The 20,005-nt window shown below is 36.4% G+C and overlaps 1 protein-coding gene across 2 annotated transcripts in view; it reads left to right on the top strand.

The window, feature by feature from the left end:
* The window catches only part of LOC122008524 (ran-binding protein M homolog), a 36,538-nt gene that overhangs the window by 14,674 nt on the left and 1,859 nt on the right, over nucleotides 1-20,005 (top strand). The window contains exons 6-8 of one of the 2 annotated variants that reach the window (XM_042564276.1): nucleotides 7,617-7,776; nucleotides 8,616-8,684; nucleotides 9,641-9,700. In XM_042564276.1, the coding sequence (XP_042420210.1) occupies nucleotides 7,617-7,776; nucleotides 8,616-8,684; nucleotides 9,641-9,700 (289 nt within the window). Of the gene's footprint in view, nucleotides 1-7,616; nucleotides 7,777-8,572; nucleotides 8,685-9,640; nucleotides 9,701-20,005 lie in introns of both variants that reach the window. The other variant, XM_042564277.1, reaches the window with a different exon arrangement.

Here is a 20,005-nt window from a genome sequence, read left to right as displayed (position 1 = left end):
CTATGAAATCCTTTCTGTTAATGAAGGTGAAGATCAATCAGATGCTATATACAGTATCTCAGAAGGCGAGGACCATCAGGTTAATTCTATCCTTAATTCAGAATTCCTTTGTGTTTTTATCGAAAACACTAATTCATATATGATAGGAAAATCTGGGGGATGGCAACCAATGGTAAAAATACCGAAAGCTCAACATGATTGCAATCATGTCTGGGAAATCAATGGAGAAATAAATGCTCCATACTTAAGGTGCACTTGTTGTAAAAGGGAGACTATGAAGAAACACAGAATGCACTGCAGTTTATGCCATATCACGTCTTGTGGGATGTGCACCAGGAACTACTTTGCTATGACAATCCCTGTTGAAAGGTCTGTTCCTATACCCTTTATTCCAAATAATCTGATACAGGAGCAGCAAAACTACATAGCATGGGCTAAAACAGAGATAGAAAGATTGAAGCAAGAAATATCAAGAATAGAGTCTCTTGCAGAACATCAGCAAAATATCCTCCAGCAAGAATTTAATGAGGAAAAGGAGAAGATCATCAGAATGGCCAGTGCTGATAAGCTGGAAATGGATACTGAGAATGAAGAACTCCGTTTAAAAAATGATGCCTTAGAACTGGAAAATTTGGACTTGAAAAGAAGACTTCAAGAGATTAATGAAGAAAGGAGACTTCAAGAGATTAATGAAGAGGTACTTGGAGATCATGAAGAAGATGAGGAAATAAATGTTTTTATTGACTCTGGAAGAGAGAAGGTATTTTCAGTAGAAGAAGCACAACAACCCAGGATAAAGAGTAATGGATTATTTAATCTCACAGTTGAGCTAGACATCCCGGGAGTTGACAAATTCAAAGTCAATGCAATTCTAGATACGGGGGCAACAACTTGTTGCATCGATCAGGTATCTATACCTCCCTCAGCTATTGAAGATAACACTTTTATTGTGAATTTCAGCGGAATTAATTCAAAGACTACAGCCAATAAGAAGCTGAAGTATGGAGCCATGCGAATAGGGGAACATTGCTTCCGGATACCATACACATATGCATTCCCTCCTACCCTTGGAGGTAACATAACAATGATTTTGGGATGTAACTTTATCAGGGCAATGTACGGAGGTGTAAGAATTGAAGGAGATGAAGTAACATTCTACAAGAATGTGACTACAATCAAAACCCAGCAGACCGTTCCTATAGCCCCTTCAATTGAAGAATTAGAGCTAGAAGAAGAAGAGTATAACCAAATTCAAGAACAGGTATGCACGTGGAATCCTAGTCAAGGTTTGAAGAATTTTATCAAAGAACTAACTGATATGGGATATATTGGGGATGATCCTATGAAATACTGGGCTTCTAACAAGATACTTTGCAGATTAGACTTAAAGAATCCTGATCTTGTTGTTGAAGACAGACCCCTCAAACATGTGACACCCAAAATGCAAGACTCTTTTCAGAAGCATGTAAGTGCACTATTAAAACTGAAGGTCATAAGGCCCAGTAGTAGCAAGCACAGAACAACTGCAATTATAGTATACTCTGGCACTACTGTTGATCCGCAGACGGGACAAGAAAAGAAGGGTAAAGAACGCATGGTATTCAATTACAAGAGACTCAACGACAATACCCATAAAGATCAGTATAGCCTGCCTGGTATAAATACAATTATTCAGAGGGTTGGAAGAAGTAAAATTTATTCCAAATTTGATTTGAAAAGTGGCTTTCATCAAGTTGCAATGAGTCCGGAGTCCATCCCATGGACAGCTTTCTGGGTACCGGATGACCTATATGAATGGTTGGTTATGCCGTTTGGTTTAAAAAATGCCCCTGCAGTCTTCCAACGAAAAATGGACTTCTGTTTTAAAGGTACTGAAAAGTTTATAGCAGTATATATTGATGATATTTTAGTTTTCTCATAAAATGAAGAAGAACATCAAGATCATCTCAAGGTACTTTTGAATATTTGCAAGAAAAACGGACTTATACTCAGTCCTACAAAAATGAAGATTGGAAGTCCTATAGTTGAATTCTTGGGAGCAACAATTGGGCAATCTAAAGTAAAGCTCCAACCTCATATTATTTCAAAGGTTGCGGATTTCAAAGAAGAAGAATTAAAGACGACAAAGGGACTAAGGTCATGGTTGGGTCTTCTAAATTATGCTCGTGCCTATATCCCTAACCTAGGGAAAATGCTTGGTCCTTTATATTCAAAAACATCACCGACGGGAGAAAAACGAATGAATTCCCAGGACTGGTCCTTGGTTAGACAAATAAAGAAAGTAGTCCAAAACCTTCCAGAACTCAACGTTCCCCCAGTATCATGCTATGTTATTACTGAGGCAGATGGGTGCATGGAAGGATGGGGAGGAATTCTCAAATGGAAACCTAACAAATTTGACCCCAAAACATTTGAGCTTATTAGTTCTTATGCCAGTGGCAAATTCTCTCCTCCAAAATCAACCGTTGATGCTGAGATACATGCAGTGATGAACAACCTCAATAATTTCAAAATATATTATCTTGACAAAGAGGAGGCTTTAATAAGGATTGTCAGACGATTATCAGTTTCTTTAATAAATCAGCCCAGAATAAACCTTCTAGGGTCCGATGGGTGGCCTTTACTGACTTCATTACTGGGCTAGGGATTGATGTTCAATTCCAGCATATTGAAGGTAAAGATAATACCCTTGCTGACGCCCTATCTCGACTTGTTTGCTCTATTACAGGACCATGGACGCCTCAAGAAAAAGCCTGTTCAGTCTTAGCTCAAGTGGAGGAAGCATTAATACAGCTGAAGAAGAAGCCCGATACCAAGGCATCCCAACACCTGAAGGACCTTATCAACTGCTGGACCAATATGAGGAACTCAGCAGAGGCAGAATCCCAAGCCCAAGGATCCTTGGGCCACAAGAAAAAGATCTTAGAGCCCATCTCGAAGACATTGAGTGGACGGCATCACGCCACGCCCTCAACAGTATATGGGAACTCAAGCTCATCAATGATGCCAAGAAAGCAGATTTTGAATATCGAGGACAACTCAAAGGTGGCCTCTACTTTAAAGATTCCCTCTCGGAAGTGACAAAAGCTAGAGATGAATTATTGGACTTCTTTATTAAAGCTCAGAACATCTTGCAACGTGTAAGAGACGCACCACCGTAAAGAAGCATGGTGGATCCAAAAATCCAAAAACCCAGATATCTAAATCTTACTCTTTAAAGATATTTTGAACTGAGCCTCGGGGAGCCGTCCATCTATCCTAAGAGATAAGAATGACTTTAGCTTTCTCTTAATAATTGGACTAGCCTTAGTTGTAAAGGTTACGAAAAGAAATACATAAGGATACCCGTGAATGACGATGGGGCCCCCTTGAGCACCCGATTCACCTATCCAACTCTCCTGACTTTTCTATATAAACCCTTCCTTAGCTCATTGCTGGACACACACCGCATCTCGGTACAAGTCCAACTCTGAGAAGCTTGTAAGTTTGTAAGCTTGTAACTTCCTTTCTAAGCAATTTTAGTCTTGTAAGCTTTTAATCTCTCTTTTGATACATTATCTGAAGTTGTTTGGAAATTATTCTACTACCACGCTATTTTTGGTATATCAAAAAATGGTCACTGATGGGAGCTAAACTGCCTAAGATGCAGCCTGACAAAAGGTGTTTTGTCCAATAGCTTTCATACTTGTTTAACTGAAAATAGTTAGTGCCATCCAACGAATCCAAGGCTTCATTGTGATTACCTTGATTTAGCGATAATAGTACAAGTCTGTATAAACATTTAACTTTGGCATGGTACACACATTTGACTATTTCAGTTTCTTTGCCATGCCTCTTCTGATACATTCACCATGATAGCATCAGATGTAACTCCATACTCCACTCTAGCAACATGAACCTGATGAACTCATGTATAAGTAATGTTTAAACTCACTGTTTCACATGTCCTTTAGGAATGTCTTAGGTTTTCTGATCTGGCTTTCAAGAAAACCAAGTGAAATCATATTGCTGGCAATTTACTCTAAGTTCTGAACACATAGTTTCCATAATTGAGAGTTGACTATTTGTATCCGTGCTAAACACTTGATACCGATGCGTACAATCTTAAAGAAAGTGATGTGCAGTACCCCTGTATCCTTTCCTGTGTAGTTTGATTAACATAGCTGATAGGTTCATTGTTCATAACTCAGCCCATGACGAACTAGTCATGGTCGGTCCCGAGCTTGGATAAAGGAGAAGATTTGCGTTAGGTTGTTGGCCAACGTTAAAACCATGACAAATGTTCAATGAATAAATCCATTAAACTATTGTGCTAATGCTAGGTTGTTCCCTGGACGGAACGCGTTGCAGGGTTCGACTGTAACGTCTCGACAAGGATCGCTGCATCTCCAGAACTTAGGTGTAGTGCTAAATATGCAAAAGCTCGTATTGCAGAATCCGACTGTAATGTATCGGCAAGGACTGCTATATTTCCGTGAGAACTTGGGTGTAGTGTTAAATATGTAAGAGTTCTCATACCATAGGTTGGATAAAAACAAATATGATAGGAAAACTAATAGTCTAATATTTGGAACATAGAACATACGAATCATCACTGGTGAATCAATGGAGGTAGTAGATACAATGATTAAGAGAAGAATTAGTATTTTTTTATGTACAAGAGATAAAATGGGTAGGCGAGAAGGTAAAAATAATAGAGAACTCAGGCTTTTAAGTTATGGTACATAGAAAAGAGTAAAGCAAGAAATGGAGTGGATATTATTGTAGATAGTTCGTTAAAGAATGAAGTTGTAGGAATAGTTAGAAAAGGGGATCGAATTATAGCCCTTAAGATAATAATGACGAAAGAAACTCTGAACATAATTAGCGTATATGCACCATAAGTAGGCTTAGATGAAGCTACCAAATCAAGGTTTTAGGACAACTTAAATGAAGTATTACAAAATATTTCACCAAATGAAATAATTTTAATAGGAGGTGATTTAAATGGGCATGTGAAAGTGAAAAATAAGGAATACGAGAGAGAGGCTACGTGAGGGTTATAAGTTTGGAATGAGAAATGAAGAAGGGAAAACTATATTAGATTTTGTGATAGCGTATGATCTTATATTATCTAATATATTTTTTTAAGAAAAGAAAAGAATACTTAGTCACGTTTAAAAGTGAGAATAATAAATCGCAAATTGACTTTCTTATGGTTAGGAAGAAGGATAGAGAGATTTGTAAAGATTGCAAGGGCATCCTTGGAGAAAGCTTAACTACCCAATATAAGTTAGTAGTGTTGAATATATGCCTCAAGCATAATATCAATAGAAAGAAAATATATACGACTCCTAGAATTAAGTGGTGGAAATTAAAGGATGGGAAGCAAAATATATTTAAGGAGAAGGTAAGAGTACAAGTATTAGGTGAAATATATGGTGACTCTAATACGACATGGGATAAAATGTATTAAAATTGAAAATAGCAGCTAAGAGTGTACTTGGTGAGTCAAAAGGACGTACACCACTAAATAAGGAATCTTGGTGGTGGAATAAGAAAGTACAAGAGAAACAACAACAACTACTAAACCTTTTCCCACTAGGTGGGGTCGGCAAAGTACAAGAGAAAGTGAAGGAAAAATAAATAGCTTATAAGGAATTATATATTTGTAAGAACGAGAAAAATTTTAAAAATATACAATAACCAACAAAGAGGCTAAGAATGTAGTGAATGAAGTAAAGAATGACACTTTTGAACGATTATATCAAAATTGGATAAAAAAAGGGGACAGAGACATTTATAGAATAACTAAAGTGAGAGAAGGGAAGACAAAAGATCTTATCCAAATAAAATGTATTAAGGATGAATGTAATAGAGTACTAGTAAATAATGGAGAAATAAAAGAGCAATGGAAAAGGTATTTTTATCAACTTTTTAATGAAGGTTTAAGTGACTAACTTAATTTAGGTAATTTAAGTTGGCCAAATGAGTATAGAAATTTAAATTTTTATCATAGAATTCAAACTTTTAGAACAAGTTTTAAATGGGATGCACAATGAAAAAGTCGTTGGACCAGATGATATTCTGATAGAGGTATGGAAGTGTTTAGGGAAATAAGGTATTGAATAACTTACAAAATTATTTAACATGATTTTGAAAAACGAAAAAAATGTTTAATTAATGGAGGGTAAGTACTCTAGTTCCCATATATAAGAATAAGGGAGACGTACAAAATTGTGCAAACTATAGGAGTATTAAACTAATGAGTCATACCATGAAACTTTGGGAAAAAGTAATAGAAAAAAGATTAAGGAAACTAAAGTGACCGAAAATCAATTTGGGTTGGAAGGTCAAACAATAGAATCTATACATCTTCTTAGACAACTAATTGGAAAATATCAGGAGCAAAAATAAGATCTACACATTGTATTCATTGACTTAGAAAAAACTTATGATAAAGTCCAAGAGAAATGATATAGACGATTCTAGAAAAGAGAGGTGTTAGTGTAACATATATTAAACTAATTAAAGATATGTATGAGAATGTAATAACCAGTAAAGACTTCAGGTGAAGTAACTGAAGCATTTTCAATAAAGATAGGGTCAGATCAAGGATCAGTTCTAAGTCCCTATCTTTTTATATTAATTATGGACGAATTCACTACACACATTCAAGACACAATACCGTGGTACATGTTGTTTGCATATGATATTATTGTGGTAGATGAAACACGTTTAGGAGTAAATGCTAAACTTGAATTTTGGGTGGAAACGCTAGGGAAAAGTTTTAGGCTTAGTAGAATAAAGATAGAATATATGGAATTTAAGTTTAGTAATATTAGACGTAATGAGATAATTGTTAAAATATGAGATGATAAGTTGTCCGAAATCGAGAGTTTTAATATTTAGGATCATTTTTGCAAAACGATGAAGGGATTGAGAGAGATGTCTTACGTAGAATACAAGCAGGATGGTTGAAATGGAGAAGAGCGTCGGGTGTTTTATGTGACTATAAAGTACCCCTCTAAAACTTAAAATAAAGTTCTACAAAACCGCAATTAGACCTGCTATGTTATATGGAGCTAGATGTTGGGCTATGACTCAAGCACATGAGCAGAAGATGAGAGTTGTAGAGATAAGGATGTTAAGGTAGATGTGTGGACATACGAGGATGGACAGAATAAGAAATGAGAGCATTAGCGAGAACATCAGAGTTGCATCTATTGAGGAAAAACTCCGAGAGACACCTTTAAGATGGTACGGACATGTACTTAGACGATCAATAAATGCTCTAGTTAGGAAGAGGAAGACCAAAAAAAGACATGGTTAGTAACAATAAAACAAGGTAAAATTTATTTAAGTATAGATGATATGATATAGTAGGAGATAGAGTTCAATAGTGTAAAAAGATCCATATAGCCGACCCCACCTAGTGGATTGTTGTTATTGTATAGGTTTATTGTTCATCTTTTGAAATAATTTTCTTATATTTAGCTATTGAAATATGTAGTAGATTTATACCCCAAAGATTTTAAAACTTCAATTTTCCTTTATGCAATATGGATATTATACCCCTTACTTTTTACACTGAGCTGTGTCGTCAAGCACAATTCTAATATTGAGATGTTTGTCAGGATTGTTCGTTCCTATTTGTTACACTATGGTTACCAAGATACATTGAAGTCATTTGACCTTGCAAGTGAAAGTACCTATTCTTCAGTGTCCTCAAGCACAGAGAATGGCTTTAGTGATCAAGATATCTATGCGCTTAATCGTAGAAATATACTACGTCAGGTAGTTGCATTGTAATAGGAAAATATTATATTCTATGGTTTTATTTATTATATATGGTTTTTATTTCTTTTTAGTTTCCTTGCTATAGAGTGATATTTAGGATTATTTACCACTTCATGGTTCAGGGTATTGCTCAAATTGGTAAACGATATTGTTATTTACCTTTTCTGTGAAGCACCGTATTTGAGTATTCTGGTAATGTCTGATTGCATTTTTTTTTCTTTTCTTTTTTTTGTGATTTGTATTCTCAATACAATGCTGGCTTGAACTATGATGTTATTTTCATATAACCGATATTTAAATCCTTTGGATCAATCTACTCTCATGAACGGTTTTATTCTATTCCCATGTCGCTGACATTATTAATCAACTCTACCAATTCATGTTTACTGTGTTCTCACCGTCATTTCTGCTTCTATGCACTGTAAGCTTTTAGTGTCTGCCATGTTGATCTCTTAAACATGATACTACAGAAGTTTTAGTGATGAAGCCAGCAAGGGTATATGTGCCTTGAATTTTTCTATACAAGTAGTCTTGAGTAAAACTCATTAAGGGGGAATGGACAAAACCTTCCAAATAATGTAATCCTACCAAATATATATTAGGCCATCAATTAAGACCTAATTTGGATTTTTTTTTTTATTCTGAGAAACTGTGGCACCATATTTTATCTTTAATGTGCTGGCTATTTTTAGTTTTCATGACGGATGAAACGGAGCACTGAATTAATGATTTGTTTCTTTGCAAGAAAGAACTAATGAGCACTGAATGATAAGTTCTTATTTCTTTTGAGCAGTGTGTATCTATGTTTATCTAATCAACAAATTTTGGTTGAGAAGCTAATCATGAATGGAAATATTGATTCTGCATTTCAAAAACTTCAAGAGTGGTATCCTCAGGTTGTGCAGGTATGCTATTGATAGTTCTGATATCATGGATCTTCTTTCTTTGATTCATTGTTTATCATTATAAAGAAGATACATTCTTTGTCTTCTACCTCTTGAAAAGGAATTACTCAATCAATCTCAGGAGTGATTTAACTTACGAATCAGTTGGTGGTGGAATAGTACCTAGGTTCAAACCACGCAAAATACTTGTGTTAGAGTTACTTTCATTTATTATTATTTTTTCGTCAACATGACAAAATCCACATGTTAGCATGATGCATGAGCTAACAACTTTATTTGACCTTGCATGGTCAAGAGAAATTGAAATTTATATTTGTGGGATTTAGGCTATTCCCTCCTTATAGCCACTGGTCATCCATTCACACCAATCCTAATAGGTTATTTACACATGAATGAGATTGAGAAAAAAAAACTGTGGAGAGACAACTACTTACAATAAAACCATCTGTAAAGAGATTCATTAGGAAGATTAAAAAATTATAATCTGATGGGGAATAAGCACGCATGAAGCTTCTGAAAATAGTTGTGGGATTCAGGTTTTTTACTGTTTAAATATTCACTTTAATCAATTTGCAAGTCTAGAGTTACTCTGGTTGGGAGACGTACTTGTTGGATCAGCCAGTTTGGATAAGTGTTTAAAAGTAATGGTTAAAATAGTTGTGCTAATCCTTGGTATGCTGGCACAAACAGTTTGGAGGGTGCAAAATCATTATTTTACAGGATTCCACATTCCTCATAAAGGAGTAAGTGATGATAATTAGACACTATGTTATGCTATAAGTTCATATTTGAATATCTACTTAGGTGCTCATTCAAATTACCACTTTTTGTGTTCATGATTTATCATCTTGAGTTTATTTATCGGAGTTTTCTCATATTTAGTTGATGTAGAATTTAGCAGCTGTGTAAGTTGAGTATGAGTTTGCAAATGAAATTTACCAGCTTGTCTTTGGCAGGATGAGTTGTCCGTTATCTGTTTTCTACTTTGCTCTCAAAGGTTCATTGAGTATATTAAGGTAAGTTCATTCTGGATATTCTACCATAGTTCCGTTTTGTTCCAGATTTTTTTGTAGAATCTGTCAGCATTGATGTTTTTTCAGATACCGGGGTTATTCCATTAAATAATTCTTAAGAAAAATCGTATTGGCTTTCTAGTCAATATTATTCTTATATTTTACTTCATATGTTCTATTGATTTAGTATTTAGCTAATCAGTATAATTACTAACATAGGTTGATCTTATTTTTTGTTCAAGACAAGGTTCTAAAATTCGCTAGGCGCTAGTCGGGCGGCGGACCAGCGCCTAGCGCCTAGGCCGCCTAGGCCGCCTAGGCGGGGACTAGGCGGCGCTAGGCGGATTCCTCGGTATTCCTTGTTTCATGTGGACTGTGGATAATGTCATATACAAATCTAAATGTTGTCTTAAACAATTTCATAGCAATGGAGATCTAACTATGTATGCTGAAATAAATACATATTTTCCAATACCAAAAAATGAAAAACTATAAAAGAAAATTAATAGTTTTGTGCAAAGGAAATATACTAGACTTAGTAAATATGAGTTAAAAAAAACAGTTAAACAATAGAACATGCAGTAAGTTATCATAATCATATAGCAAACAGTAGAACATTGGAAAATAGTAGCAATAGTTCAATTCAAGATTACAATGCATTGTGAATCAGTAACCAGTAACCACTAAGCAAAATATAATTGTTAAATAACGTAAATCATGTCTTAACAAAATGAGTTCAAAATTACACAACTAATAATATCTCATAAACTCGTATTTATTCTGCTTCCTCTTCTCCATAATTTTCAATAACTTGTTCTTCATCGGACACAAACTCAATATCATTATTGTGATCCTCGTCTTCTTCTTCAGATTCAAAATCATCTTCATGAAGTTCTCTCACTCTAGAGCTTCTTCGGGGTTGTAGATTTTCATCCGCTCCACTTGCTTCATCAACCATTTGCCAAGTGAGCCCAGAACCTAGTTCAACTTCATCATCTTCCCCACCGTCCACAATCCAACCTTGTGCATTTGAAGCATCTTTTGCAAGAAGGACATCAACATTTCTTTCTTTTTCTCTTTTTTGTTTGTTCAACAATCTAGCATTAAATTGGACAAATACTAGATTGTTCAACCTGTTGGCATCCAACCTATTTCTTTTCTTTGTATGAATCTCAAAAAAAGAGAAAGTAAATATTATAGTTAGTACCTGAATATAGAGTAGACATTAAAAATTATAACTAATTTAATTAAAGAGTAGACTGAAAGTTTAAAACTTACTCCTTCAAATGTACTCCAATTTCTTTCACACCCAGATGAACTTGTAGTTAATGAAAGTATCCTCAATGCCACCCTTAGCAAGTTAGGTGTGTGAGCACCGTATGTACTCCACCATGCACATGGATCAAATGTATCATCATTTTTTCACATGCTTTTGCTGCCAATGTTTTTCCAAACAACCCAGTCTTATTTCTATATTTTGAAATTCCTTGTTAATAATTGTATCTTGTAGATCTAACTCATTGGCATGCAAAGTTTCCATGCATTCAAAAATCCCATCACGATCTCCTCATAAAGAGCAATAGAACTATCTTTGTAGTAAAAATAAGGATTCAACAAAAAGCAATGGTACAATGATGTATCAAGTCTATCCTTCATTTTGACTCAATAATGACTATGATAGGTCGATAATTTGATTCCACGTTATTGAGCCACCTTGATATCTTCTTTAGCTCACCCTCCTATAGAAACCCCATCGATGGCTTTCTATCTCCATCTACCAATCAAAGAACTCTTACCTAAGGAGCAAATATTTTCAAACAAAGTGTCACATCATTCCAAAAACTCATGCTCATCACTGTAGAGTAAGCCAATTTTCCTTTGTTTGTTTTTGACCATTTACATTTCTCCCACATATCACTTGTAAACATGGCCCTTAAACTAGCTTTTTTTTTTCAATCAAACTTTGCAATGTGAGGAAATTTGATGCAAACCTGGTAACTCCTGGTTGGACTATGTATCTCTTCTTCGTGAAACTTCTCATCAATGATAAAGTCTTATGGTGAGCATAGATGAAAATGGTAAAAGCCTTGGACTGCTCAATTACCTTTTTATATCGTGGAAGTTTGCCAATACTTTCAAGCATGAGATTAATAGTGTGAGTTGCACATGAACTCCAAAAGATCCCGGGTCGTTTTTCTCTCATCAATTTAGCTGCAACCATATTGTTGGTGGCATTGTCTGTAACAATCTGAACAATATTCTAAGCTCCTACTTGTTCAACACACTTGTCAACATACTCAAAAATAAGTTCAGCTGTATGCGCCTCCTCTGAAGACTCCTTAGACTCTAAAAATGTAGTACCCTCCTTGCAATTAACACACAAATTTAAGATGCTTCTTTTTCTATCACTCCATGCATCTGTCATGATCGAGCATCCATTCTTTGCCCATTCTTCTTCATGTTTCTTCAACAATTGTTTTGTTCTTTCAACTTCGGCTTTCAATAGTGGCTCCCTAAGTTGATATTGAGTTGGAGGCTTGAATCCTGGTCCAAATTGACCCACTGCCTCCATTAGTTGCTTGAAGCTATCATTATCAACAGCATTGAATGAGATTCCATTTTCATAAACCCATCTCCCAACATATTGTTGAACTTGTTGAGTTCTCTCTTTGAAAAGAGCCTCATTTATATTTTTTTGGCGAAGTACTTTACTTCCACTGGAGCCTGCATTTTCTGGAGCAATTGCCGATGCATATCTATCCATGGGGCCAAGTGGAAGAGGTTTTTTAACTCCATCCATCCCTTCAATTTCAAGACCTTCTTCTTCATCTACGGAAATAGCCACCTCTGCTCTACAACTTTGTTCTTCCATTATTTTGTTCTTCTTTCTGTTCCTCCCTTCTAAAATAGCCTGTTTGCACTTATTTTTGTCTTCTTGAGATGCTTTTCGACAACCAGATACATTTCCAGGTATATTTCCAATGTGCTCCTTTATCCTATACACTCCCCCTGACATTGCTTTTCCACATAACTTACATTTAATTTTGTCGAGGTTCTTAGGATCAATCAATATCCCAAACTCCCATCCGATGTCATTTGACTTTCTTCTAAGAATCCCGGATTCGGGTTGAGTGACAGATGCTGTCGAAGATGGATTACTTGCCATTGATAATAGATATAATCTGAAAAAATTATATATATTAATAACTAACAAGACATAACATGATAATAAAATTTAAATATTTAATTATACTATACAGATACAGGCATACAATACAAAATATTTTAATAACATTAAGTCATTAACCAGTCTGAGAATATTTTTTTATATATCTTAATCTAATTAATAAAATTTATTAGATATGTGTTTAAATAAATTAAATTTTAAATATGTATTTTTTTTATTTTTAAATCTGTTTTATACTGTTATATATAATTATAAATTAATAATATTTATTATTTATTGGAATTTTTAAAATTTTAATTTAATTTTCATATTTTTAAAACTGATTTATATAAATTAATAATATTTATTAGAATTTTAATATAATTTTAATATTTATAAATTCGATTAATATAAATTAATAATATATAAAATTTATAAATATGATTTATATAAATTAATAATATGTATTATATTTTTTAAAAATTTAAATATTTTTTATTTTTTAAATCTGAATATCTGATAAATGATAATATTTATTATAATTTTTAAATCTGTTAATATATAAATTAATATTTAATATTATTTATTAAAAAAGTTAAATATATTATTTATATATTAAAATCTGATTAGTGATTATATAAATAATAAATTATAAAATTAATAATGGAATTTTATATATTTAAATTTTTTATATAAATTAATAAAATTTATTAAAAAAATAAATCTTAAATATATTTAAATTTTAAAGGAATTGTTTGAATTTATTAAATTAAAAAAAAAAACAAAAAACGTCGTGAGACTCGCGACTCGCGCGACAGCGCGGACGCCACCGGCGCCTCGCGGGAGGCCTCCGGCGCCGCCGGAAGCTCCGCCGGACGTGTCCGGCGCGTCCGGCGAAGTCCGCCGTTGCTTCCAGCGGCGCCGGAAGCGTCGCGGAAAGCTTCCAGCGCCGCTGGAAGCATCACGCGATGCTGTCGGACGCGTCCTACGACGCGTCCGGCGGCTGCGGACGCGTCCGGCGTCGCCGGAGACGTGCCGCGACGATGACTCAACACTGTTCTTTTGTTGATGTATCAAGTCTAAACGTAAAAACTTAAAAACGTAAAAACTTACCGGAGCGACGAAGCCTTCGACGCAACGATGCAGCTACGCAGCAACGATGAGAAGACGAAGCGGCGCTGAGAGACGACGAAGGCGTAAACAGGAAATTTCGAACAAAATACCAAAACAGTGAAACCTAAATAACGTGTCGCGAAGGCCCGACGAGGCCCGCCGAGGGCCGCCTAGGGCCGCCGAGAGCCGCCTAGGCGGCTGGGCCGCCGAGGTCACCCGCCTGGGGGTTTTCCGGCGCGGCTTGCTGCCGCACAACGACTAGGCGGCGCCTAGGCGGCCGCCTAGCCCGCGTTTTAGAACACTGGTTCAAGATATCTTCTATAATTAAGTCTGTTTTTGTTTTTTCCAATTGTATTTGGATTATCGTGTTTCTCACTATTAGTACATATAATTTTTTTTATTCAACATACTTTCAGTTCTTACTGTTTATAAATACTTATATATAACATAAATATTGTAGTATGATGATTTATTCATAATATTTTCCATTGCCACTATTATCCAGAAGTCAATTTTTGAAAGGCTCCATCTTACTTTCTTATGCTTATGTAGTAGGGTTCATTGGGATTAAGGGGTTTAAACATGTATTTATGCAAAATGTTCTTTACTTATCATGTTAATACCAATATAAGCATTTTTTTCAACATGCTGTTAATAATAGTCAACCGATGTATAAAAACATTGACTAGTAGAATTAAAGCATTTTTTTAGTAGCTTCCATTAACACTGCAGAAGATGCTTCATGAAAGCAATCTAAAATGACTTAAAGAAGATTCTACATTGGGTAAAGAATCTTAAGCATGAATTTACAACTTTTAGATATTCATTCATAGTGCTTTGATAAGGTTATATAGATGCCACAAAGTTTTATGGTTGTCCTCTTTATCATGCATTCACTAAATTGGTTTTTATATTATCGAAGAGAATGTTAATCTATAGTCGATGTCATATTTTGAATATGTTTTTTTTTTGGCTAGGTTGTATACTTTTTTAAACTTTTGCATGGTGACTTTGAAACCTACCTTACCTGTTGTGGGAGGAGAGAGAGACAGAAAGAAGTTGGAGAAAATAATTGTTTTTTAAAAAATTATTATGTTATGTATAGGCTTATCTAAAGTTGGGTATTGGTCAATAGGATCACTATACTTTGTTATTTGACTTGATTCTTGGGAGCATAATGGTGGACACATTGTCACTTTAATTGTTGAAAGGCCACCACGTGTTTTTTTTCAAAAAAATCTTGGAAGCATTTCAATGGTTTGAATCAAGATATACCGACATGAATAAATTCATATGATCAATGTGAATACAATGGGAACCTTGTATTGTTATTTTGATCCTTGGAGGTGCTTTTGGAAAACACTTTGATGAACTTCTAGTCATCAAAATCAAGAAGGAAATGAATAGATTCCTGTGGGAGCACTGTGATTATGATAATGGTCTGTTATTGTGTTAATTAGAAGTTCTAATGTTCAAAATTTGGGATATTAGTTTATTTTGGGGAGCATTGTGATTGTCATAGTATTCTCATATTGTCATTTTGATCATAAAAAACCATCAAGGTGAATTTGGTAAAACACTCCATCGCCTTTTAGTAATCAAAATCAAGAAATAAATGAATGGATTTCTAGGAACACCTTGAACGTGTTGGACCCCGTGGTAGTTTTGATGTGATCAACCAAGTTGGTTAGGTCCTGCTGTGTTTTGATCCCTGTGTCTGAGTGTGCAGGAGCTTAGGAACACAGGAAGTTGAACGGAAGACGCTGCTAGCGAGAAGGACGGCACGGGAAGGGAGCCGACGGGCTCGGTGAGTCCGAAGGACGAGAGAGCTGCGGAAGAGTACTCCGGTGGGCGTGAAGAGCATGCGCGGCGTTCGAGGGACGTTAAGCCGGACGGAAGGCTGCTCGAGGAGAAGGCCGGGAATTGGGTTCGGGTGAGCCCTATTCCGGTTGGCCGCAATCACCCAAAAGAACGGAGCGTCGGAAGCTGGAAAAACCAAGCTGGAATCTGTGCTGCCAGCTTGGAGGCGCCTCCAGCAGGATTGACCATTTTGACCGTTTGCGTGCGGATAAAGTTTTGTCCGCTGACCGAGCTGGAGGCGCCTTGAACCTTGTTGGAGGCGCCTTGGACCCTCGGGATAGACTTTCCAGGAGCTATAAAAAGGCCCCTGGAGCTAGGAATTCAATAACAACTCAAGCAATCAATCTGTAAGCAATTCCTAGCAGTAGTTCTGAGCAATTAGAGTGTAAAAGGCTTCTCCGCCTTCAGAGAAGGAGAATTTTGTTCCACTCGAATTAACAACCTCCTTGGTTGTAACAATAAATTCTTTTACTTTTTAATTTTCTGTCTTTATTATTTTACTACTGCGTTTATTCTGAGTTGAAATCCGAGGAGGGTATTTTTATTTTTGTTTTCAGCAATTCACCCCCCTCTTGCCGGTCTCCGCTGCACCAACAAGTGGTATCAGAGCCTGATCGCCTCAGAAGGACTAGCCGCCAACTGAAGCACTACGATCAAGACAATGGCCGACGCGAACATCCATCCCCCGAAGTTCGACGGAGATTTCGCTACATGGAAGCGAAAAATGGAGGTATTCTTCAAAACCGAGTTCGATATCTTACTAACAATGAAATACGGTTTTGCAGCTCCTAAAGACAAAGAAGAGCTCCAATGGACGAAGAAGGAGCAGGCGGATTTCGTGGCGAACGGAAAAACTGAGTTTCACTTGCTCAGCGTTCTTCCGCCCCAAAGTCGGATCGGAAGCTACGACTCCGCAAAAGACCTCTGGGAGAAATTCCTAGAGCTCCACGAAGGCACCTCGGAAGCAAAGCTAGCGAGGCGCGACATTCTTCGAACACAACTAACGAATCTCCGAATGAACACCGGCGAGAAGGTAGCGCAACTCCAAGCACGGATCAAGGAGCTGATAACGCAATTGACGAATCTTGGCAAACCGTAACGAACCGAGACTCTATCCGATACGCGCTCAACGCCTTCCCAAGGACTCCGGAATGAGCGTCCTTAGTAGATGCTTACTACATCTCTAAGGACCTTGAGGTAAGTACCTTAGAAAGTTTGTTTTCTACCTTTGAACTTCACGAGTCTCGGATTGCAGAGCCTAAAGAAGTAGTAAAGTCAAACCTCGACGTCGCCCTACAAGTAAGGAGGGACGATCCCGATGCTTCGATCGACGAATCCGAAGCGGCACTACTGGTAAGACGGTTTAATAAATTTGTAAATTCTAACAAATTTAGATTGCAGTCGAAAAAGCTCCAGCGAAAGAAAAGGGTGGTTCGTTGCTACAATTGCAACGAAGGACATATCAAAGATGACTGTCCAAAACTGAAGAGCAAAAGTAAGGAAAGGAGCAAGAAGCCCACTCGACCCAAACACAATCTAAAGGCCACGTGGGATGATTCGTCGTCCTCCGACTCCGAAGTCGAAGAATTCTCGGGACTAGCACTGATGGCCAACCATCAGCTAGAAGAAACGTCCAGCTCAGAAATGAGCATAGATGAAGGGGGAGGAATATCAGAAGGAGAAAACAATGATGAAGGGGGAGCATCGCAAGATGAGGTAAGTAAGGTATTTGCCCTAAACTCTAAACAGTCTTTTGAGTTTATTAAAGCTTTGTCTAAAGAATTAGATCAATTAGAAAAAGAAAATGAAAATTTAAAACCTGAAAATAAAAATCTAAAATTAGAAATTGAGAAATTAAGAAATAATACATGTTTAAATAGATTTCCAAATTCAAAAATTAAAGTTTATGGAAAATTAAACTGGTACATTAGAAATCATCAGGGTCAACTTAGAAGAATACCCAAAAATTATGTACCCCCTAAGTATCTGAATAACCCTATAGGTAGGAACCTCTATTGGGTTCCAAAATCTGTACTTAATTTTTCAAAAATTAAAAGCTTACAGTGAAAATTAAACATTGAAATTCTTTATGGAAGCTTTGTCTAAGGAAGTGGTTGTTGCTCCAATAACCAAGAAGGCCTAGTGTCTCGCCACAACCTGGAAGCTAAAATATTGAAAGAAAATGTTTAATTAACTTTTTGAAAAAACATGAAACAAGAATTAAATAATGCTTTGAAAGTTTATCAAATGTTTGTTAAAATAAACAAAAATTCCTTAGAAATTAAAAAAAAAAAATTCTAACTTAATTTTTTTGGGTTAGAAATTTTCTTCTGGAAAATTCCAAAAAAAATCATTCACTTGACTTAAAAATTTTTTTTGGAACATTTGAACATTTACTTAGGATTTTTTTTACTTAGATTTTTTTTGGAAAATTGATTTTAACTTAGCAATTTTTTCAAAAATTCATTTTTAACTTAGAAAATTTTTCAAAAACTTCAAATCTTACTTGAAAATTCTTAAGACCCCATTTTTGCTGTGATCAAAGGGGGAGAGAAAAGTACAAGTTTAGGGGGAGTTAGAGAAAACTTAATTTTTTTTTATATAAAAAGTGTTGCAATTTTACTAATTGCAAAAATTATACTTAACTTGTTAGTTTAGTAATTTTTTCTTTAAAATTACTGTTTATGTCTATTTTTATCCCTAACTTGAACTTGGGTTGATGCATATCAAAAAGGGGGAGATTGTTGGACCCCGTGGTAGTTTTGATGTGATCAACCAAGTTGGTTAGGTCCTGCTGTGTTTTGATCCCTGTGTCTGAGTGTGCAGGAGCTTAGGAACACAGGAAGTCGGGCGGAAGACGCAGGTAGCGAGAAGGACGGTACGGGAAGGGAGTCGACGGGCTCAGTGCGTCTGAAGGACGAGAGAGCTGCGGAAGAGTACTCCGGTGGGCGTGAAGAGCGTGTGCGACGTTCGAGGGACGTTAAGTCGGACGGAAGGCTGCTCGAGGAGAAAGCCGGGAATTGGGTTCGGGTGAGCCCTATTCCGGTTGGCCGCAATCACCCAAAAGAACGGAGCGTCGGAAGCTGGAATCTGTGCTGCCAGCTTGGAGGCGCCTCCAGCAGGATTAGAGGCGCCCTTGAAGGCGCCCTTGAAGGCGCCTTCAACCCTGTTGAAGGCGCCCTAGAAGGCGCCTTCAACCTTGTTGAAGGCGCCCTCAACATGTCAGTTTTGACCGTTTGCGTGCGGATAAAGTTTTATCCGCTGACCGAGCTAGAGGCGCCTTGAACCTTGTTGGAGGCGCCTTGGACCCTCGGGATAGACTTTCCAGGAGCTATAAAAAGGCCCCTGGAGCTAGGAATTCAATAACAACTCAAGCAATCAATCTATAAGCAATTCCTTGCAGTAGTTTTGAGCAATTAGAGTGTAAAAGGCTTCTCCGCCTTCAGAGAAGAAGAATTTTCTTAGTGCGCTTTTCACTGCCCTGGATTAACAACCTCCTTGGTTGTAACCAGGTTAAATTCCTGTTTCTGTTTTTAATTTTCTGTCTTTATTATTTTACTACTGCGTTTATTCTGAGTTGAAATCCGAGGAGGGTATTTTTATTTTTGTTTTCAGCAATTTACCCCCCTCTTGCCGGTCTCCGCTGCACCAACAGAACGTAATAGTGACATTATATTGTCATTTTGACAACTGAAAGGCCACCAGTGTATCATGTGCAAAGTTCTTGTACAGGAAGGCCATCAAGCTTGATGGTGGTGATTTTTCAAAAACTCTTTGATGAACTTTAAATGATCAAAATAACAATATAAGAACATCATTCTATTTACGGTGCTTGTGCTCCCAGGAATCTATTCAAGCCCTTACTTTTTGATGTTCAGGACTGAAACACCATTAATATATTTTTTTCAATGGTCTTCTGGTAGTTTAAATGATAATAAGACATCACTATTACATTAGCGGTATTTTAAGGAATCTAAGCGAATTTTTCTTGATTTTGACCACTAGAGGCTCAGCTTGATGACATTCTATTGGTAAAAAATGACAATATGAGACCACTGTTGTATTCACAGTGCTTCTAAAAATTCAATTATATGCTTCTTAATTTGGATAAAAAACACAAACACTTTGATGGTACCTCAAATAGTTTTTTTTTTCCTTGTGGTCAGAGA

Source organism: Zingiber officinale, chromosome 8A (genome assembly GCF_018446385.1).
Source record: "Zingiber officinale cultivar Zhangliang chromosome 8A, Zo_v1.1, whole genome shotgun sequence".
Classification (NCBI taxonomy): domain Eukaryota; kingdom Viridiplantae; phylum Streptophyta; class Magnoliopsida; order Zingiberales; family Zingiberaceae; genus Zingiber; species Zingiber officinale.
This window is presented reverse-complemented; position numbering and strand designations above follow the sequence as displayed.